Source organism: Enhydra lutris, unplaced genomic scaffold, assembly GCF_002288905.1.
Source record: "Enhydra lutris kenyoni isolate GAN:26980312 unplaced genomic scaffold, ASM228890v2 scaffoldscaffold18, whole genome shotgun sequence".
In the NCBI taxonomy this organism is placed as follows: Eukaryota; Metazoa; Chordata; class Mammalia; order Carnivora; family Mustelidae; genus Enhydra; species Enhydra lutris.
Genome location: NW_019154102.1, coordinates 1431227 through 1454810, shown reverse-complemented (window position 1 = coordinate 1454810; position 23584 = coordinate 1431227). Strand labels below are relative to the sequence as shown.

Here is a 23584-nt window from a genome sequence, read left to right as displayed (position 1 = left end):
ACCTCATGGCTCCTGCCCACTGTTTTCTCTGTTGTGTCTCAGCTTCTGCTCCCCTATGCCATGGATCCTTGTCTGTATGTCTCCTATTCAGAGACATATTCACCAGACTCACAATCATCCAGGTTGGAGAGACTCTGAAGTCTGGCTCTTAGAGCAAGCCAGCTACTGACCCAGCCACAGGACAGCCAGCCGAAGGGAGTTGCCTCTGGGTTAAAGTATATGATGAAGTTAGTGTGGTCCGAGACATCCTTCCTAATAGTTTTTGCCTGAAGAGCTGCTTGGTCCACTTGCTTAGAAATGACTGTGAGCAATAAAGATACCTGTACTGTCTTGTCCAGAACAGTCAGACCACACCCAGTCTTATTTCACAAGCAGCTGTTCTCATTACACCCTTAGGGAGTAAGAGGTGTCTAGAAGTGTTCCTTCCACCCACAACCCAAAAATACATCTCCCACTGGTCTTCCACTGAGACTGAAAATATATTATCAGAGATTTACTCCTTTATAATGAGACATTGCCTTTCCTAGAGTTCTAATTTAAAGTCCTAAATATCCTAATTTAAAATCCTAAACGTTAAAATCCTAAAATAGCCCCCCAACAAAACACATACACACATACACACACACAGAAAAAAAATCCACCTGCAAAGAGTTGTGTGCTCTATCCCTAACATATCCAGGATAACTCCATAAAACAGGATGGGAACACGGGTTATGTCATTCAACAAGGACACAAAAGCAGCAGGAGTCTGAAGCCCTTGAGGTAAATTCTGCTGTCTTGACTATTCCACCAATGGCCTACACTAGCCATTGCTCCATGTTGTTAAGTTCATCTATCAGTCATCTCTTGATCTCCTTCCGTGTGCCAGGCACTAAGCATTGGGACAATTTGCTGAAGGGGACTACACTGCTGGAAAGTTCCATGGGGCATCAGCAGCAACCACTTAGGAGATGGGCAGTATTTTATTAAATTCTCCACTGACTCGTCTTCCTCCTTACTTTGAACTTGTTTGGATTTTTCTTGAATATTGCCTCAAGATTAGAAAAACCAATGAGTTTGGGACCTTGTTTACAAAACTGAAGCTTTCCATACAGTTCTGTTTGCTTGGCCAAGTGCTTGCTTGCATTGGACTGATGCATCCAGTTTGCCTTTAGAAAATGTGCTGTCTACCTCCCAGATAGATGACAGCTTATACCTAGAAGGAGTTACACTCAACCTTGAAAGGAATAACAGGGTGCATATGAGGAAAAAAATTGCAGCATGGGTTTTTTGTGTGGTTTTTTTCTTTTTTAATCTAAATCTTTTTTTTTTTTTTAAAGATTTTATTGTTATTTGTCAGAGAGAGAGAGGGAGAGAGAGCAAGCACAGGCAGACAGAATGGCAGGCAGAGGCAGAGGGAGAAGCAGGCTCCCTGATGAGCAAGGAGCCCGATGTGGGACTCGATCCCAGGACGCTGGGATCATGACCTGAGCCGAAGGCAGCTGCTTAACCAACTGAGCCACCCAGGCGTCCCTTTAATCTAAATCTTTATGAGAGTGACTGAATGGAGAATTAGGGAAAAGATGAGATGGAGAAAAGATTCCTCAGAACCTAGAACAATACTGTTGAGAGGAGGTTTCATCCCATGAATCAAATGTATAAAATATATAAACAAAAAGGCTTACTACATTCTATTTTTCAGGGATATTTCTTCCACCAAATTGCAAGCTTTGCCTAGCTATGGGCTGGAGTCCATCCAGACACTCATTGCCACATCATCCTATTCTCTAAAAAAACTGCCATCAAGGGATAAATTTGCCAACCTCCTGGATGCCACACTGACTTACTCGAGCCACTGCTGTGCTTTTAGAAATTTGCCAACAAAAGAGTAAGTAAAAAACAAAAGGTAGAGCCTGCCAAGATGTGGCAGAAGCAAATTTCAGAACAGTCAACTGGTCAACAGCTTCCTGCCTCTTCAATGCCTGCTCTAGATCAGCTCCAGAGCCATGGGGTCACTTTCAGAGAGACAAGAAGAAAATGAGCCATCCTGTTTCCTCCCGAAAACTAATTCCAAACAGTTGATTCACCTTGCAGCTATAAGACCTTTGTAGCCTATTCTGGGCTAACTGAGTTACAACCTTAAATTAGGCTGTAATTGCAGTTGCAAAATGGAGTACAAAACTAGCATCTTAAAGATTAGCTCTAATCCTTATCAGAGAGCATCATTTTTAAAGAAGGAGGGAAGTTGGCTCAAGAGAGTAAATTTTACCTAACATCTTAATCTTTAATAAAAAAAAAAAAAGGACACAAACTCTACAGAAGACTTTTTTTTTAACTCTACAGAAGACTTTTTTTTAAAAGCTATTTCTCTCCCAGCGAGAAGATCATCTTTCATTTCAGAACAGAATTCTAGCTCCCTAAGGAGTAGCTTAGTGTCAGAACAAAAAGGACATGAACTCCTGGCTGGTTTGTGTCCAGTGGGAGCATCTTACTGATTCCACTGATACAATACAATCCAGAAAGTAAGGACAGCATGTGCAGGATTTCATTCTTTCCTTAAAGATTATTTTTCAGACTTCTTTTTGAAATACATAGTATTACCTTTTTTACATCGCAAACCAGTACACATCACCTAGGTAAAAATACATTTTTACATGTGTATCATGGGATACACACATTATTTTTCTTGTCCATTTTACTCTATTTTATTTCACGTGTGTTCTGTTTTCAATACTAGTCTTGACGCACTCTTTTGTTTTCATGACACACTAATGGGATACAACTCACAGCTGGGAAAACATTTGCCCTGAAGGGTTATTATGCCGGTTAAGAAGATATTCTCAATTAATTAGATGAGGTGCTCAAAGAGTGATGCTAAGATGCTGCTATCTTTGTTTGGAATCAACCTGCTTATAATGAGTCAACGAACAAGTATTATTGTACATCTACTTTGTGCCTTGCAGAGGTGCAGGAAGCGCTATCTGAAGTTTTGAGGTAACCAAGAAGACAAAGCACTCAGAGAGCCATGCACCATTAGCTGAGCTTCAAAGAATGTTAATTGAACACTTACCATTTCCAAACTGTGCAAAAATATGAAGATACAAAGATAACTAAGAGCTCATCCCACCCTCCAAGAATCACAAACAGCTATATAGGGCAGCACACAAGAGACCAATGTTTAAGTACAATACAGCAAAGGTAATGGTAGAGCTAAGAACAGAATAGAATGCTCTGGGAGTCCTGAAGAAGAGTTTCTAAACAGCAACAGGACTTATGGAAGGCTTCCTAAAGGAGTGACTTCTGCTGAGCTTTAGAGAAGGGGTAGAGTTGGCTAGGCAAGTGTGGGTAAAACCATGCCAAGAAGACAAAGTAGCTCATGTGAAGGCACAAAGGCAAGAGACAGAAGATGGAAGTCCTTTGGAAAAACTGGAGCAAGGAGCCTTATGGGTACACAGAAGAAACAGGGAGAGGTGGGCTGTGATGGGCTCTGGGTGTCAGGCCTAGTTGTTCAGAGGATGGGGAACCACTGAAGAACTCAAAGCAAAATTACTCAGATTTGCTTTTGTAAAATAACACTCTGGCACCTCTGGAGGATGGCTTAGAGGTGAGCAAAGCTGGTGAGAGACCAAACTGAAGAACAATACAGACACTGGTTTATGATAAAGCTGATTCTGGACACCTCGACTTTTGAGGCAAAGAGGTCACATCCCTTCTGAATTTACTAGCATGTAAAAACAGTAGTTCAGGGGCTTTTTATTCCAGTAAATGACAAAGACTGCCTCTGGGTAAAAAAAGGAGGACAGGCTTATGAAGGTGTAGGCCAGTATCAAAGTAAGATGGGAATATAGTCACACAGAGGGTGTCTTGCTTGGAATTACAAGCTTTAACTGACTCCCCCTGTCTCCATAAAGCTTGAAACCTTGGATGCTAGTGAGGCCAGAGAGCCTGAAGCTGGGCCAGGGGAATATTGAAGCAAACTCTGAGCCACTCCTCTGCCCTGCAGGTGCTGGGCCTGGGTAACAAACACAGCTGCCTAGGCAGATGGCCTCAAAGACTTCCTTGGTATCTATGATTAAAATTGCAAAAAAGAGTAGATGGAACCCAATGCTATGAGCTGAAGGCAAAGAACAACCGCATTTCCTGTTAACTATAGGGTGGTTCATGCATAGTATCTCTAAGTGTCAGACATGGAGCCAGCATCAAACACACACACACACATGCATGCATGCACACATACTTTGATCCAAATTTGAGGACTTATAAGCCTGACCCAAAATAACAAGATGATTAATTTTTGAAAATGGGTCCAGTAGGTCAAATAGTTCTGCTATATTATCCACCTTTATATACAAAGTTTATATACAGAGTTATTTGTATAAGGAATTTATATACAAAGTTATTTGTAACAAGGAATTGTCTTGTTAATATTGGAGGAGAATATATAGAAATTTCTAGTCTTAATTGCCTTGTATCTCCTTCCTCCTTGGGAAGGTTGAGTTTCTCACCACCTTTTCTCTTTCCCTCTATTTCTTCATCCAGTTTTCTTTTGTGCCTCCCTTTGGTCTTATCTTAGGAATGTAAGTACAGGTCTCTTTTAATATCTTGAGACTTCTCACCTTTCCATTAGGCTAAACTTCTTGGAACAATGGAGGAGTAGGGAATACCTACACATATTTCTCCACATAAGGAAAAAAGGCAGAAAATTCACATCATAATGTCAAGTCCAGTATCTTCAAATCCTTACAAAACAGATTTCCCAGTTAGGATTCGAAGCCATGAATCCTGAATGGTTATTTGTTCATCAAGAGTAATGTGGTGAGGAGACTGGTAAGGAGCAAACCCTAATATACCACAAAGGTAGTTTTTAATAAGCAGTGAAAAACCCATGATGCAACCTGACGGATTTAAGCTTTTTCATCTCTAAAGCCCACACAAAACATTTAGCATTCAGGAGCATTTTATCTAAGCTGGAAGCACTCTAATGACAATTCTGAAGCCTTTACTCTCTCCCCAGGAAATGTTTCAGTTAGGACAATGGTGCAGAACATGAAATATAATAGGTAAAGAATTTGGATGAACAAAGCATAAATAGACATGATCATGTTTAGTTTAAAGACCAAAAGCTCAACTGCTTTTTTTTTTTTTTTTAAACCTCTTTTCTTTCAGGCAGAATTTTTCATTTTCCATTTTTGAAAACTTTTCCAAACAATGTGAAAGCACAGCAAGGAGACCAAATAATGAAACGCTGTAAGTATTTGCATGCAAAGAAACTCAGGAAGCCATGTCTCGTTCTATGTGCATCTTATTTTCAGTGCCAGTGGTTTTCTTCTGATAAAAGTCTTCACCGGGGGTGGGGGTGGGGGGGTGCAAAGCATTTTTTAGTAGATTTAAGATGGGAATTTTTCCTTTGCAAATGGCATCCAGCTGATCAGACATTTCTTTTAACTGGTTAAAAAAAAAAAAAACTCTTTAAAAAATGTATATACATTTTCATTCTACAGTTAAATGCTCCTCAGAAATTAAAATTTTATTTGCAGTTATCCTGAGGTCACTAAGGGCTTGTTTAAATGACAGCTTCATTTGTAGGAATTTTCACTAGTCAGTGGTCAAAAAGATTAACTGATTGCAGATCAGCTTCTAGAAGTAGCCACTTCCCTTCAAAAAGACTTAGGCCACCTTGACCACTATGCTCTGGAGCTTAAAATTATTCAACCTCAATGCTATCACTATCATACACTTCATGGGAGCTCCACTTCTATTCTAGAGACTGATTTTTTTTAACATTTTTCCTGGCTGCCTTGACATTTCACATACGTTCAAATATAAAAGAGCATGTCTCAAAAGATAATCCCAGTGTCCCTATGCCACATTTACTACAATTTATAAATCTTATTATTCTCCCATGTGTCCTTCAGGCTACAAAACCAGATGCCCTTCTAAGACACCTTGCCATTCTCCATTCTCTCTTTGTCTTTTTTTTCTTTTCTCTTGTTTTTTTTTTCCCCATCAATCTGCAAGTTACATAGAAGCAGCAGGGTGGTATGATGGAAGGACCCTGGGTATTGGGGCTTCACAGAGTTGGACATGAATCCTTGGCAGTAATGTTCTGTAACACTGGGTATCCCTGGACAATACTTACCTTTTTTGAGACATTTTTCCTCATCTGTAAGGGGCAGCAGGAATATCATTTGGCTTTCAGAACCATGAGAGTGAAGAGAGTTGTTAAAGAATCTGACAGCATCTGGGGTACATTAGAAATATCATACTCTGTATCCTTCTTTTCTCTTTCATTTAGGCTGACCCCAAGTATATTCCAGTATTCCTTTTCCTCATCATTCCTGCTCCTCTTGATATTCTGTCAGTCACCTTCCCTGTAACTCTTTTGTAACCTATGGCTTTTTGCCTCATCAACAGGAAACACTTTTGGCTATTGCCAACGATAGCATCAAGGAGTAGTTTGTGGGGACAGGAGACTTTAGCCAACTCTCAATAATCCTCATCAACCCTGCCACAAGCCTTCCCAAATAAGGCTACAATCTTGAATTTGCTATGCTAACACTGGTTTAAAACAAATCCCCTAATTTCCAGTATCCCCAAAACTACATGAAATTAGTACATAATCTAGCTAAAAAGAATGTGCTCCCTGTGAAATCCCCTTCCCCTCTTCCCACTACCTTGCTATTCCTAAATCCCTGGAATTTAGAAATTCTACAGCTCACCTACTCTCACCAAAATATCAGTGTCCTTGCTGTTACAGCTGGCCCCATCATTCTCCAACAGGCCCTATCTTTCCACCTGTCTTTGTTCATTGTGGCTGAAGCAGCCTCTCCTTCCTCTGACTCAGTGTTGTAGGCCGATAGTCCATTCATATCCTTCTGTACTAAAGACAACTCCCTGCTGGGTTTTGTCAATAGCATGCTGCTGCCCTCAGGAGCCATCCCAAGACACAAATGTAAGTAGCTGCAGGTCTAAAGACAAATCATGAAGGAGAAAAACTGCTAGACATGTGCTCAGTAGGGTAAAAAAAAAAAAAAGAAAAGGCAAAGGACCAGAGAAGTGAGAGAGGGAACATGTTTGACCTCTTATTGACACAAATTTATTCAAAAGTCATGGCAGAATTTTTAGAAGCTTTGAATTAGTGTTTCTGACATTGTTTTATTAGTAGCAGCTGAAATGGTTTTTTTTAAGATTATATTTATTAATTTGAGTGAGAGAGAGTGAGCAAGCATGAGCACAGGGTAAAGGCAGAAGGAAAAGGAGAAGCAGACTCCCCGCAGAGCAGGCGGCCACCTGTAGGGCTGGATCCCAGGATTCTGGGATCCTGACCTGAACCAAAGGCAGATGCTTAACTAACTGAACCACCCAAGTGCCCTTGAAGAAAAAGTTTTGTTTTGTTTTTTTAAAGATTTTATTTATTTATTTGACAAACAGAGATCACAAGCAGGCAGAGAGGCAGGCAGAGATAGGGAGGGGGAAGCAGGCTCCCCACTGAGCAGAGAACCCCATGCGGGGCTCCATCCCAGGACCCTGAGGTCATGACCTGAGCCAAAGACAGAGGCTTAACCCACTGAGCCCTCCCAGGCGCCCCTGAAGTAGTTTTGATAAGGGGAAAGGAGCAAGGGAAATTAAGGTAGCAACAGTTGGAAAGTTTCCATCTGGCTTAATAAAGGCTATTATTTCATAGGAATCATCCAGGAAGCTTATTTAAAACACAAATTCCTGGGGTTTGTCCCTCAAGAATTTGATTCAGGGTTTCAAGTAAAACCAGGAACCTGTATTTTAACAAACACCCTGGTGATTCTGACGGAAATAGTCCAAGGACTCCACTTTGAAAAGCACTGACTGAGAGCCACTGAAGTAGAGGAAAGGACCCTGCACTATGAATATGAAGACCTAGCACTGCCACTACAGCCTAGTGCTGGGGGACCTTAGGCTAATCACCCACCTCATTTAATCTTGGATTCCTCATCAGTAAAATGAGGGGTTCAGTGAGATGGTCTTTAAGGAGCTTTTAATGCAAAGAAATAATCTATTTTCTTTAATTGTTCTTTATAACCACCACATCCCTTCAAAGATTATAAAAAAAACAACAACAGGTAATTCTGTTAATGGGCATGAGATGAGGACAAACAAATGTACCTGTATTTAGTAATAAAACAGGGGAGGTTCCTCTGCAACCTTTTATGCAGAGCAGCAATCCTTCACAAGTTCCAAAATGGTTTCTAAGAATTTCTAGCACCATTTTGGGATCCCAGATCATAGATTTCTTTTTAATTCCTTTTTTAATCTGTGTTATTTCCCTTCAGTAATTGTATCATTCAAATATATCCTTTCATCTACTCACCGAATTAGGTTCGCACTTCCTTTTTTGGAACATGAGAAGCTAAGTTTTAAGAGCAGAGAAAAATACTCTTTGAATGGGTGAGGAACCCTAAGGTAAAATACGTATTAGTGATGGCTCTGGCAGGAAAATTATGGCCATTTCTCCAGCTCCCAAGATTATATAAGCAGACTGAGCAAAGAGAAAGTTTGTTGAACCTACATGCGTCTACTGTACACATTCGTTGTCCCTGTACCCTTTCACTTCCTTTCAGAGCCAGGATTACCCTGGTTTACTCATTCCGCAAGCATTGACTGAATGGATACTCTGAGCCAAAACTGTGTTAGGCACCAAGAGTTCAGAAATAAGTAAGACCTAGTAACCCCTGCCTTCAAAGCTATTAAAGAATAGCTTCACAGATTATTAAATCATCACACAACAGCAGTGCGGTTTGATGATTACAGTAGCCCTTAAGTGCAGCCATGGCAGGGAGAAGGGGTGATAAACTCCCTGGAGGTGTAGAATCAAGAAAGGCTTCATAGGAGGTTACCTTTAAGGATGAGGACGAACTCACCAGAAAGATGAGGAGAAGGGAAGAAGAAACAGCACATACAAAGACAGAGGCATGAAAGAGTAGATTCTGAGAGCCCTAAGTCATTTCATGTAACTGAAAGAAAAGATGCACAAGGGATCTACAAGAGATAATTGTAAGAATCCCTAACAGTCACTGAGCACTTAATATGTATCAGGCATTACTCTAAACATTCTATAAGTGTTAACGGAGTTAATCTTTAGCACAGCCCTAATGAGGGAAGTAGGATTCGTAGATCTATTTGGCAAATGAAGAGCTTGAGGCACTGAGATGGTAAGTAACTCTCCCACCCAGATTTACACAGCTTGTAAAGACTGGAACCCAGTCAGTCTGGCTCTGGAGCCCATGCTCTCAATTGTGCAGCGCTACTGCTTCTGGAGGAGGCAGAACCCAGATCATTTAGGACTTGGAGGCCATCACAAGGAGTCTGGATTTTATCCCATAGCCAATGAGAACCTAGTAAAAGTTTGAAAAGATTTGTATTTAAAAGACCATTCCAAAAGGAAGATACAGATGGACGGGGATGGGGCTAGAATTGGGGAAGGATATTGGGGGGAAACTAATGTAACTGTCCTGTAAGAGAGGATGAAAACCTGAACTCAATTAGTAGCAGTAGGTTTGGGAGGAAGGGAGAGGCAGAAGAGGGGCTGTTCCTTCACTAGAGATGGAGTTCCTCTTCAATCCACTTTCTGAATTTGACTCATATCCCTAAGGAGTATCTATTGTCCCTATTTCCCCAAGAGAGACATTTCTCCCCATTGTTCATATCTATATTTATTTTCTGCTAGATTTCTGGTAGTCCATTCCTTCTTTCCACTTCTCAGCAGAACTTTTTGTTTAGTTAGAGACCACTGTGCAAGCTAGTCTACCCGCGGCTGACCACCTTCAGCAGGGAGAACCTTCTAATCCCATTTGTGTTCTACCACAGACACTCGGCTTGATATCAGTTTGGCAAGTAAATGAAATAAATACCTAAGAAAATGCCAAGAAAGGATTCTTTTAGACATAGCAAGCATTTACTGTGTCTCTAAAATTGTGCCTCTAATACTGTGTCTCTAAATCATCCTCTGTAAACAGCTTCTTTAACTCTTTGCATCTATGACATATATGTGTATAAATTGTTTTTCATTCCCTTAAGGAAGTCCTATATCAATTCAGAGTTGTCAGATACAAATAAACCTAAGAATGAGGCTGTTGTGGCTTTGTTTCCTTTTGTTTCATAGGATTTAAAAAACACTAAGGAGGATTCTTCCATTTCTTTAATATACATTATCAAAGAATATCTCTTGAGTTTACATTGAGACAAAATATTCTTCTTACAGTTATTCTGCCATCTTTGCTGAGAGTGAACTGAGTGACTGGGATTATGACTATGGTTTCTGCTCACCCAAGACACTCCGATGTGCTCCTGAACCAGATGCTTTTAATCCCTGTGAAGATATTATGGGCTATGACTTCCTTAGGGTCCTGATTTGGCTGATTAATATCCTGGCCATCATGGGAAATGTGACTGTTCTCTTTGTACTCCTGACTAGTCGCTATAAACTGACAGTGCCCCGTTTTCTCATGTGCAATCTATCTTTTGCAGATTTTTGCATGGGGTTCTATCTGCTGCTCATTGCCTCAGTTGATTCCCAAACCAAAGGCCAGTATTATAACCATGCCATAGACTGGCAGACCGGGAGTGGGTGTAGTGCAGCTGGCTTTTTCACTGTATTTTCAAGTGAGCTTTCTGTCTACACCCTCACAGTTATCACACTAGAAAGATGGCACACCATCACCTATGCTCTTCAGCTGGACCAAAAGCTACGTTTAAGACATGCCATACCGATCATGCTTGGAGGATGGCTCTTTTCTACTCTAATTGCCACATTGCCCCTTGTGGGTGTCAGCAATTACATGAAGGTCAGCATTTGCCTCCCCATGGATGTGGAAACCACTCTCTCACAAGTCTACATATTAACCATTCTGATACTCAATGTGGTGGCCTTCACCATCATCTGTGCTTGCTACATTAAAATTTATTTTGCAGTTCAAAATCCAGAGCTGATGGCTACCAACAAAGATACAAAGATTGCTAAGAAAATGGCAGTCCTCATCTTCACTGATTTCACTTGCATGGCGCCAATCTCTTTTTTTGCCATCTCAGCTGCCTTCAAAGTGCCCCTTATCACAGTAACCAACTCTAAAGTTTTACTGGTTCTTTTTTATCCTGTCAATTCTTGTGCCAATCCATTTCTGTATGCGATTTTCACAAAGGCATTCCAAAGGGATTTCTTTCTGTTGCTGAGCAAATTTGGCTGCTGTAAACATCGGGTTGAACTATATAGAAGGAAGGATTTTGTGGCTTATACCTCCAACTGCAAAAATGGCTTCACTGGATCAAATAAGCCTTCTCAGTCCACCCTGAAGTTGTCTCCATTGCAGTGTCAATATACAACTGTCCCAGACAAGACTTGCTAATAAAGAGTGCTAACTGTTTTATCAGTAACCAAATTATCGTGTAGTGCTTAAAAATGTAAAAACTGATCTGTACTAGTAATTTTAACAAAGAGTTGGTTTCAGGAAATTATTTATTCTTAGGCACACTGGGAAAAAAAGAGATAATCTACTTAACTCAAAGTGTTGTCCATGATTGCCAGTGTAAAAATTATTTGTCATTGGTACATGATGACATAAAATACAGATGTTGAGAGTGTTCAGAAACATTTCTAGCAATTTTGACAGAGTAACTTAATGTCTTTGGAATCTAAAATTTTTTAAATGAGATGGTATTTTACGTATCTTTTGGTATTTTTTTCATTTCATCTTTGTAGTGATTTTTATTGCATTTTATAAAAATATTAGTCTATAACAGATTTGAAATTTAAAATAACTGGTCCTTTTCCTCAGATAGCTTGAAAACACCCTCCAGGAATGCACTGTCCAATCTGGTAGCCACTAGCCATATGCAGCTAAGTAAAAATTTAAATTAAAATTAAAATGTAGTTCTCCCATAAAACTTCTAGAAGAAAATACAGGCTGTAATTTATTTGACATCAGCCTTAGCAACATTTTTCTTTCTAGATAGTCTCCTCAGGCAAGGAAGGCAAAAGCAAAAGTAAACTATTGGGACTGTACCAAAATAAAAAGATTTTGCACAGCTAAGGAAACTATCAACAAAACAAAAAGGCAACCAACCTGGTAAACAGGAAAAGATCTATGCAAATGACATATCTGATAAGGCATTAATATCCAAATATACATAAAGAACTCATACAACTCAACACCAAAAAATCAAATAATCTGATTTTAAAATGGGCAAAGATGGCGCTGTTCCTTCTCTAGAGATGGAGTCCTTCTTCGATCCACTCTCAGAATAGACATTTTTTCAAAGAAGACCTACAAATGGCCAACGGACACGTGAAAAGATATTCAACATCACTCATCATCAGGAAAATGCAAATGAAAGCCACAATGAGATACCACCTTATGCCTGAGAGAATGGCAGGACTCAAAAAGACAAAAAATAACAAGTCTTGATAAGGATGTATAGAAAAGGGAACACTTATGCAGTGTTGGTGGGAATGGAAATTAGCGCAGTCACTATGGAAAACAGTATGGAGTTTCCTCAAAAAAATCAAAATAGAAATATTATACAACCCAATAATTCCACTTCTGGCTATTTATCCAGTATGACCCGTATGTTTACTGCAGCATTACTTACAAGAGCCAAGATATGGGAAGCAACCCAAGGGTCCATAGACAGAGGAATGGATAAAGAAGATTTGGAAAATATATACACATACATACACACACACACACACACACACACAGAAACACTACTCATCCATAAAAGAAAAGTGAAATCTTGCCATTCATGAATGGATGGACCTAGAGGGTGTAAGTGAAATAAGTCAGACAAAGAAAGAAATACTATATGATTTCACTTACATGTAGAACCTAAACACCAAAACAAACAAAAGAAACCTCCTCATAAATATAAAGTACAAATTGGTTGTTGCCAGAGGGGAGAAGAGTGGGAGGACAAACAAAACAGGTAAAGAGGAGTAAAAGGTACAAATTTCCAGTTGTAAAATAAATATGTCACAGGGATGAAAAGTACAACATAGAGAATATAGTCAATGATATTGTAATAACTTTGTATGGTGACAGATGGTAACTACACTCATTGTGGTAAGCATTTTGCAATAAACATAATTGTCAATCACTGTTTTATGCTTGAAACTAATATAGTATTATAGGGTCAACTATACTTCAATTATAAATTTAAAATTCTTTAAAAATATTAAAATACTCTGTGTGATACTACAATGGTAGATACATATACTTATCCAAATCCAAAGAATGTACACCAAGAGTGAGCTCTTACATAAACTACAGACTCTGAGGGGTCAATGTAGGTTCATCAGTCATAGTGTATATGCCACCCTGGTAGGGGATATTGATAATGGGGGAGGCTGTGTCTGGTGTGGCAGGGGGAGGAGGCATATGGGAAATCTCTGTACCTTCCACTTAATCTTGCTGTGAACCTTAAACCAGTTTGACAAAGTCTATTAAAATTAAAAATTTTGAAAGCAAAAAAAATTAGTAATTAAAAAATAAAGCAAGTTGCAGACATCAGTATTCATCAGCCCTAAACACTTCTAGCATGCTTTTCACTAACCAAGGCTCCGTATCTTACATTTGATGTAAGACTTACATGGACAAGTAAAATGGACAAATACTAAGCACACCATTTTAGTAAGTTTTGAGGAATGCGTACATCCATGGGACCCCAAACCTCTATGAAGACACAGAACACTATCACTCTCAAGAAATTCCCTCGTGCCCCTTCCTAGTTAACCCCTCACTCCCACTTGCCAAAGGTAACAATGGTTCTGATTTTTTCCCCCATGGATTAGTTTTGCCTGTTCTAGAGTTTCATATAAATAGAATCATACAGTATATACTCTTGTGTAAGGCTTCTCTGATTGAACAAATGTTTTTTCTATTCATCCAGGCTGTTGCTTATGTCATTGTTGTAGTTCATTCCATTTCATTGCTGAGTTGTAGAACTCTAACACTCTTTTCCATTCTCCTACTGATGGATGTCTGGGCTGTTTCCAGTTTTTAGCTCTCCTTTGACATTTTATTAAATAAACTATAGTCACAACTAGACTATGTATTTAATCTGCCTTCAACCTTTATGCCACTGTGCAAAGTGATTCAAAATAGCCTATAAAAGACTGTAAGCTTTATAAAGTATCTCTTCTCTGTAAGTTTTTCACATTTCTGACTTTTCTACTGTAGAACTAGTTATTTCTCTTTACTCAGATACAATCCTCTCTGGTAAGCTGTTCCGTTCTAGAAGTTGTCTCAGTGATGTGAGAGAATACTAATTAGTCATGTTGCTATACACATACACAATAAACTTTTTGAATGATTCATAAATTCCCAGAACCAAAACAACTAAGTAAGCAAAAAAGCAGAAAGCCAAATTAAAAAAGTAAAGTATATCTTTACAGAAAAACTGTTTAAATTATATCTTAAATATTGTTTGAGCCAAAGTATTTGTATACATCCTCTCAAAGTAAATATTGCGGCCTTTTCTACAAATACTGATTTTGGTAAGTTTCAACAGAGTTATAGTTTACTATCTCCCTCATCCTCCTATCCTTTCTCATTCACAAAGACCTACCAGTTGTTGCGTGTCTTTGAATGTCTTCTATATAAAGTCTTTATTTTGCATGCCTGCTGCCACACCCACACTTCAGGCCATTCCCCTTTATCACAGAAGTCTTATCGTATCCCCCTCATTTTTATTCATATCCAATCTTTACCATAGCTACACTCTCATACCCACTACTGACTGATCTTCCTAAAATCCTATTATATCCTATTACATATCTGCCAAAATCCTAAGCAGCTCATCTGTACCTATAAATTTAAGCTTTAGCTCCTAGACTAACATTCAAAGAGCTCCAGAATCCATCTTTAAATCTGCTCGCTTGGTCTCCTGCTGCTGTTCTCCAAGAAGCAAACTCTTCCACTTGCTCTTCCCTAGCCATGCCCCATGCATCTGGATTCTGGTGCCTGTGCCACTGTTACTGTCCAGAATACCTTCCTCCTTACCTGTCCTCCTCCTGCACCCTGCAAGACCCCAGCCACGGGTTTAACTTTGTTATAAGCTCTCCTAATCCACCTTCTTTCTAAGCCACTGAATTTAAGACACCTCCTTTACCTGAAATAAAGTGAGGCATAAGTAATAAATATGTGGCCCACAACAATTTCTCTAGACTTCTGCACTTGGCATCCTTATCATTCGTCTGTCTTTTACGCTACATGCTGGGTATTGTCCATATACATATACCTCTTATTTCACCTATTTTATAAATTTCTTTAGTAATAAACTCATTTCTTTTACTTGTTTCTCCCAATATATCTATCCTTGAGTCTTATACATGGTAGGTGATTAATAATCTTTCAGCTAATTCACTTTATTAACAAAAACATAAGACAAATTGTTATGAAGAAGTATTTTCCTCATGAGAGGGTCTCGTGTATTCTTAACCTGTGTAATCCTTCATACATAAATGACAAAAACATCAAATGCTCAGGAAATTTTATTTCTATCTTGTGAGTTTGTTTTTGTTTTACCATGTTCAATATTATCACTGGCAGTTTGCAAAATGACAAAGAAGGGTTAATCAGTTAAGAATCACTCATCTAAATTTACAAAATATTTTTAAAGGTACTTTGTCCTCTAACATTTGCTTTAAAGGGCCTGGTTTTAGTTTCCTCAAAAATGTATTAAGTCCACATGTAAATTAAGAATCTTTATGTCACAAAGATTTCAATAAGTGTATTCCTAATTGGAAATAATCTTTCCTTTAAAATGTGCAATATTTTTTATTAATATTGAATTCCTTCCTAAGCGTTATTACCATAGCCTTCCTATTTATAATTTAGCTTTCTAATTATAAATCACAAAGTTCCCATGTGGCATATTACAGTATATTTACATGAAAACGGCATAATATTAACCTAATAACAGGAGTCAAAAGAAAATCCCCATTAAATTCCCCTGCTTACCACCCCAATTAACTGTTGTATTCATTCTAAAGATTTTCATTTTCACATATAACTAATATTACTGAAACTGAGTGCCTCAGCCAGACTTGGAACCTCATTGCCCTGTAGAGTCTGAGCTGTACCGGTGATTAGTAACACATATTATAGCACATTGAATAAAATAGGTAAAGGAGGTATTCCAGGCAAGATCAGTCAATCCCTAAGAGACTGTACAAATTCAACAAGATCTTTCCCTTTTAGGGAGAGGTGGAAAGTATGTAAGAAAGCACAGTAGGATGCGAGCAGGAGAAAAAGTTTGAAATAGGAATAAGGATACATGAGACTTTCACAAATTTCATTTAACATAGCAAATTGTAACCTCTATAATAGAGACACTTTCTCTACCTATAAAAGGGCACAGGATGACGTTTGCCAAGGTACTGTATTTACAACCTACCTTATAGGATTTTGTTATAACATACAATAAGAAATGCTCAGCTTGGACATGATGAAGGGTTTCTGAAAGTAAAAGTAATACCATATCAAAGCCAAGTCTCAAACACCACTTATACGGTTTATAAAATAATTTTTTTCTTTTAAAATACACTAGTAAGATTAGTCTTGCGCTCTTTAGCACAAGATTAAAAATACTTTGACTATGAGTCATGACCCATCAGTAGGTAGTGAAATTAATTTAGTGGGTCAAGACCATCAATTCTTAATGCAACAGAACAGAATCAAATAGGAAATATAGGAGGCCATCCTGTGCTAGAGTTAAGCATGATTTTTTAAAACTTGTATATAACTTGTGTCATGTGTGTCTATGCACATGTACTGGTTGTTAATTTCTTAGTGTAAATTGTGACCAAAAAATTTTCAAAACTGCTGGTTTTGACAACTTTTCAGGAAGTAGAATTTTTTTCTGGCATTATTTGAAACTAATAAAAGGGCACCAGGTCCAAAATAATTTGGAGAATCTCTTAATTCTCTCTGCAGCCATCGCCAAAACTATCATTTACATCAGCATGCCAAGATTATTGTTGGCTTTGTTTTCTTTTGTGGTAAGCTTAGTTTTTAAATTGATTTTTTGCAGTTTTAAAAGATCAGGGGCATGAAGGCATGCAGAGACACAAATGGGACAAGTGTGACTTTTTTCTCTGATGATAAAAAATAAGAAGGACCACATAAATAAAGAGGACCAACATAGTAGTATTTGTGATATGCCATTTAAAAAATCACTGAAGCAAAGTGAGATTTTAAAATCCACAATGGAAAAGAGTAAATGAATTTTAGAAACAACTGTTATTGCATCTCCCAAACATTTGAATCAATACATTAAACCCCAGATCCCAAGTGAATGCACATTCTCAATAAATTCAGCCCTTAATTTGCTTAGGACAAATGCAGAATGAGTGGACAACACTGGGAGGGAGAAAGCAAGAACAACACTAGAATCTTCAGTCCTGGATGGGGGACATTTTAGGAAAGAACAAAACAAGTAAGTGCCGTCTTTTTGCCTTCCACATAGAAAAGATGGACATTTCACATGAAGGACAACATTCATTAAAGGGAAGTTTTGGAAGTTCTTAAAAAAACAAACAAGGATCTTGGACAGCAGGGGTCATAAGGAAAAGAATAATTACTCTGAGGATAAAGCAGGCATAGCTGGAGAATCTGGTTTGGAGAGCAGCACATTCACTAGTATTAACTGAATCCTCTTTCAGCTGCCTACTTTAGGCCAAAGACAGTACCCCACAAATGTTGTCCAAGGCCCAGAAAAGATTAATCCAGATTTTGAAAAGATTTACCAGTAGCTGAGTCCCTTGGGCAGGACAGGACAAGTACTGGAATAAATTAAATTCTCCAAATGGGGTTGCCTCTGAAAAATAAATGAGGAATTTGGGGAACCTGGCTGGCTCAGTCGGTAGAGCATGCAACTCTTGATCTCAGGGTCATGAGTTCAAGCCCCACATTGGGTATGGAGCCTACTTAATTTTTTTTTTAATTGTATAAAAAGAAACTATTAAATAAAAAAAAAAAAAAAAGAAATGAGGAATTTGCTCCGTGACCAGTCAAACCGAGCTATCTAATCCTTGGGGAGTTTTCTGAGACCATAAACCACTCATATCAGCACTGGATTTTCTATGAGAGTTACATCCTAGAAAACACCATTCAGGGCTGAAAGTAGGATCTTAGAGACCATGTATACTCTACCTGTTAAAAGAACCAGAATGATGGGGAAAATGTTCCCTTCATGAATTTGAATCTACTAAGGGAAAGAGTATTACAGAACAGCTCATTGGGATATTCATTAGTTTTTTGTTTGTTTGTTTTAAGATTTTATTTATTTATCTGACAGAGAGAGACACAGCAAGAGCGGGAACACAAGCAGGGGAAGTGGGAGAGGGAGAAGCAGGCTTCCTGCCGAGCCGGGAGCCCAATGTGGGGCTCGATCCCAGGACCCTGGGATTAGGACCTGAGCTGAAGGCAATCGCTTAACGACTGAGCCACCCAGGTGCCCCTATTCATTAGTTTTTATTGCTGCAGGAAAATGAGAGCTATTTGTGTTTTGCACTTTGTTTTCTCTCCCTGATTTTAAGAGTTATCTAGATCTTCCTGTGTCAAATGAGATTGCCTGGCCAAAACAGAAGGTTCCTGAAAAGAACATCTCTTCTTAACTTTTGCTTCAGAAAACCCTAATTCAGTGAGGGAATTCCCTGTGAGGGAAAATGAAAAGAGATGGTGTCTTTCAGAGAAAAGGAGTCTGCAAAGGGATTTTCCACTGTTAAGAAAAACAGAAAAAAAACTACAGATGGAGGAAAAACCCACCATAACTAAGAAGACAGAAGTCTCAAGTTTCAAGAAACAGAATGGAAACATAACCACTTCCTCACAATTCTCAGGAAGATAGCAGAATATGAAGAAGAATGGCCCAGTCACGTGCAAAGCCTAAAGAGGCTGATCCTTAGCTCCAGGGATCCTGGGCTCAGCACAGATTTCCATGTTCAAGTATAGTACAGTTTCAACAGACATCTGCTTCCAAGGGACCACTTGGGCTTGCACAGTCAGCATATCATTAGTTATCAGTGTAGACTGAAGACCTAGAGAAGCTTTCTTAAATATCCTTCTAATTACAAAACTCTCTAGGGTCTGTTGTAACATGGTTTGGGGAGAGATGGGAGGACACCAGCCCCAATCTAATAACTGATACCAACTTTATCATGAAAGGGAATTGGAGTCTGATTTAAATTTTACTTCAAGATGAAAGAAACGTGATATTTCTTCATGCTCCATTACATCTGATTCATTTATGCTTCATAATGCTACAGATAATGAGTGTTTTTTTTTAAAGAAACCCCATTAAAACAACAAATGAAAGAAATATAAAATTGTGTATTTGTATCTGCATCTGAATTATAGTTTTATTAAACTCCACACAGTGAACTTAAAAATTTGAGCAGCTCTGTACTGGGCTATATAAAAAATAAAAATAGGTTTCACAATATGTGATATAGTCCCACTGATGTTTATGGTGTATCGAGCTCTTAAGTTTTACCACTCTGCATCACCAATGGCTTTTGCAAATACATAATCTCTCCCTCCAAAACACATAACACCATCTTTCAAATAGAATTTCCATTTGTTCTTGCTTCGATGAATCTGGAGGGAGAAAAACAGTCTAAATTAATTAATTTTATAAGTTAAAGGATCATTTATAATTCTTTGCACATCACACGGGATTATTCTGACCCTAAATGGGAGTTCTTTAAAAATAAGACCTCCTCACATACTATACCTACACTTTCTCCCAATATACCTCTTTATTAGCACAGAGTGTTCAAGATGAACCCTCAAAAGTCTCACTTCGACTCCTTTTCCTTCTACTTCACAATACTTCAAAAAATATCAATAAAAAAAATAAAAATAAATAAAAATAAAAATAAGACCTCCTCAACATAGTTTATTCATTCATCCAGAAAATATATGAGTTCTTGTATGTCAGGTATTGTTTTAAGCACTGTAGATATATCAGTTTAAATATATATATATATGTCATATATATATATATTTTTTTACTTTTTAAAACCTGGAAAAATTCCTGACTCTGAATAGTTTACACTTTAGTAACCATGGAGGGAATAGAAACCTAATAAATATAACCTAATTATAAGGCATATTAAAAGGTCCTAAGTGCTATGAAAACTAGAGCAGGAAAAGGAAGATCACAAATACAGAGGTGGGTTATAATTTTAAATAAGAAAGTCAGTGTGAGCCTGACTTATGAGATAACATTTGAGCAAAGACTTAAGGAAGGTAAAGGATAAAGCCAGGAAGATATTAACCACAGAGAACATTCCAGGCAAAGGGAACAGAAGCACCAAAGTCCTGAGAAGGGAGGATACCTGGATTGTTCAAGAACAGCAAAGGGTTCAGTATGTCTACAACAGAATAAATAGAGAGGATGTAGTTAATATTATCAGGCATGAAAAAAAGTGGAATTTCATTTTGAATGAGAAATTTACAGTAAAGTACTGAGCAAGGTCAGAAGATCAGCTTATAATCTACAAGAATCTGCTGGCAGTTCCTTGGACTTAATAAGTCAGTCTAAATACAGATAAAATAAAAACTAGAAAATCCTACTACTCCAAGAGGTAAGAAATCATAAAATCATTATTACCTCTGGGTAAACCACAAGTGACTATTTAAAAACCTTAGATACGTATGATCTGAAATCAAGGGTAAAAATTAAACCCAGATGTTTATGGCAAACAGTCAAACCAAAGAAGGAAAACTGGTGACCAATATTCATATACATTCTGTGAAGCATAAGAAAATACAAATGATAAACCCCTATTTGTATGGGGGAAAGAAATCCTAATAATGGAAAATTTCTTCTAAGTTTGACTCCTAAATTTACACTTGGACATATCTTTAAAAGTCCCTGAAGAAAATACATACATACATACATACATATTAAAAAAAAAAAGTCCTTGAGAATATTCAGAATCCTAAACTCAGCATAGATGATAAAATCTGACCACTGGGGCCCCTGGGTGGCTCAGTTGGTTAGGCGACTGCCTTTGGCTTGGGTCATGATCCCAGGGTCCTGGGATCGAGCCCCACATCGGGCTCCTTGCTCAGTGGGGAGCCTGCTTCTCTCTCTCCCTCTACTGCTCTGCCTGCTTGTGCTCTCTCACTCTCTCTGCCAAATAAATAAATAAAATCTTTAAAAAAAAAAAATCTGACCATAACTAGGAGGAGAACAACAGTAACAGCAGCAAATCATCCTAGTAACTTTATTCTAGAAATAGTGCATAAACAGTACATTTATTCTAAAAATGCAACAATGGTTCAATATTGGGAATTTATTAATATAAAAACTGTATTACTAGACCTATGGAGATAAACCATATAATAATCTCCAATGATGTTGAAAAAGCATTAAGGAATTTAAGACTTTTGTTTAACTCAATAAGAATCAAAGACTGCATCACACACATGCACACACACACACACACACACACACACACCCCTACCTTAGCCTAAAAGCTGTCTTAGTGGTTAGTGGGGAACCCTAAAAGTATTCCCACCAAAATCAAGACATAGACAAGGTTTATTCAAGTTTTTATTCTAGAGATCCTAATACAATTAGGTAAGAGGAAAGTACAACTTGCACTGGATAATGCAAGTAAACAAGAAGAAAGAAGTGGAGGTATAGAAGTAGGAAAGGATAAATATTTACAGATGCAATGACTGCACATCGGAAAACTCTAAGAGAATCAAGTAAAAAATTACTAAATAAAGGGACACCTGGGTGGCTCAGTCAGTTGAACGTCCAGCTCTTCATTTTGGCTCAGGTTGTGATCTCACGAGTTGTGGGTTCGAGCCCACCTGCAAATCCACACTCAGCGTGGAGTCTGCTTGAGGTTCCCTCTGCCCCTTCCCACACTCACTTGTGAGCACTCGTGTTCTCTCTCAAATAAATAAATCTTTTAAAAATATTACCAAAAATAGGAGGAGTCAAGATGGCAGAGAAGTAGCAGGCTGAGACTACTTCAGGTGGTAGGAGATCAGCTAGATAGCTTATCTAAAGATTGCAAACACCTACAGATCCAACGGGAGATCGAAGAGAAGAAGAACAGCAATTCTAGAAACAGAAAATCAACCACTTTCTGAAAGGTAGGACTGGCAGAGAAGTGAATCCAAAGCGATGGGAAGATAGACCGCGGGGGGAGGGGCCGGCTCCCGGCAAGTGGCGGAGCAACGGAGCACAAAATCAGGACTTTTAAAAGTCTGTTCCGCTGAGGGACATCGCTCCAGAGGCTTAACCGGGGTGAAGCCCACACGGAGTCAGCATGGCCTCAGGTCCCACAGGGTCACAGAAGGATCGGGGGTGTCCGAGTGTCGCAGAGCTTGCAGGTATTAGAACGGGGAAGCCGGCTACAGAGACAGAACCAAGGAGTGAGCTCTCAGCTCGGGGTTACCTTGAACCGGTCGCAGGCTTGGTCAGCTCGGAGCGCGGCCAGAGGCCAGGGTGACGGGAGTAATTGGGCGCTGTTCTCTGAGGGTGCACTGAGGAGTGGGGCCCTGGGCTCTCGGCTCCTCCAGGCCAGAGACTGGGAGACCGCCATCTTCATTCCTGTCCTCCGGAACTCTACGGAAAGCACTCAAGGAACAAAAGCTCCCGAAAGCAAACCCGAGCAGATTACTCAGCCCAGCCCCTGGTAAGGGTGGTGCAATTCCGCTTGGGGCAAAGACACTTGAGAATCACTACAACAGGCCCCTCCCCCAGAAGATCAACAAGAAATCCAGCCAGGACCAAGTTCACCTACCAAGGAGTGCAGGTTCAATACCAAAAGAGCAGAGGAATTCCAGAGGAGAAAGCAAAGCAAGGAACTCATGGCTTTCTCCCCATGATTCTTTAGCCTTGCAGTTAATTTAACTCTTTTTCTTTTTCAATTTTTTTTCTCTTCTTCTGCTAAATTTTTTTAACTTTTACCCTTTTCTTTTTTAACATTTTTAAACTAGTTTATCTAATATATATATATTTTTTTCTTTTTCATATTTTTTCTTTATTCGTTTTCTTTTTTTAATTGTTTCTTTTTTTTTTTTTCTTTCTGAACCTCTTTTTACCCCCTTTCTCCCCCCTCACGATTTGGGATCTCTTCTGATTTGGTTAAAACATATTTTCCTGGGGTTGTTGCCACCCTTTTAGTATTTTACTTGCTCCTTCATATACTCTTATCTGGACAAAATGACAAGGCGGAAAAATTCACCACAAAAAAAAGAACAAGAGGCAGTACCAAAGGCTAGGGACCTAATCAATATAGATACTGGTAATATGTCAGATCTAGAGTTCAGAATGACGATTCTCAAGGTTCTAGCCGGGCTCGAAAAAGGCATGGAAGATATTAGAGAAACCCTCTTGGGAGATATAAAAGCCCTTTCTGGAGAAATAAAAGAACTAAAATCTAATCAAGTTGAAATCAAAAAAGCTATTAATGAGGTGCAATTAAAAATGGAGGCTCCCACTGCTAGGATAAGTGAGGCAGAAGAAAGAATTAGCGATTTGGAAGACAAATGACAGAGAATAAAGAAGCTGAGCAAAAGAGGGACAAACAGCTACTGGACCATGAGGT

At 38.7% G+C, this 23584-nt stretch overlaps 2 protein-coding genes across 3 annotated transcripts in view; one reads left to right on the top strand and one right to left on the bottom strand.

The window, feature by feature from the left end:
• The window catches only part of LOC111148140 (luteinizing hormone/choriogonadotropin receptor), a 52533-nt gene extending 41013 nt beyond the window's left edge, over positions 1 to 11520 (top strand). The window contains exons 9-11 of the mRNA XM_022504567.1: positions 1682 to 1867; positions 5146 to 5226; positions 10214 to 11520. Of these exons, the coding sequence (XP_022360275.1) occupies positions 1682 to 1867; positions 5146 to 5226; positions 10214 to 11354 (1408 nt within the window). The 3' untranslated portion in view covers positions 11355 to 11520. The remainder of the gene's footprint in view (positions 1 to 1681; positions 1868 to 5145; positions 5227 to 10213) is intronic.
• Positions 11521 to 19346: 7826 nt separating this feature from the next.
• Positions 19347 to 23584, bottom strand: part of LOC111148083 (general transcription factor IIA subunit 1 like) — a 56361-nt gene continuing 52123 nt past the window's right edge. The window contains exon 9 of one of the 2 annotated variants that reach the window (XM_022504476.1): positions 19347 to 19604. In XM_022504476.1, coding sequence (XP_022360184.1) covers positions 19497 to 19604 — 108 coding nt within the window. In that variant the 3' untranslated portion in view covers positions 19347 to 19496. The remainder of the gene's footprint in view (positions 19605 to 23584) is intronic. The other variant, XM_022504477.1, reaches the window with a different exon arrangement.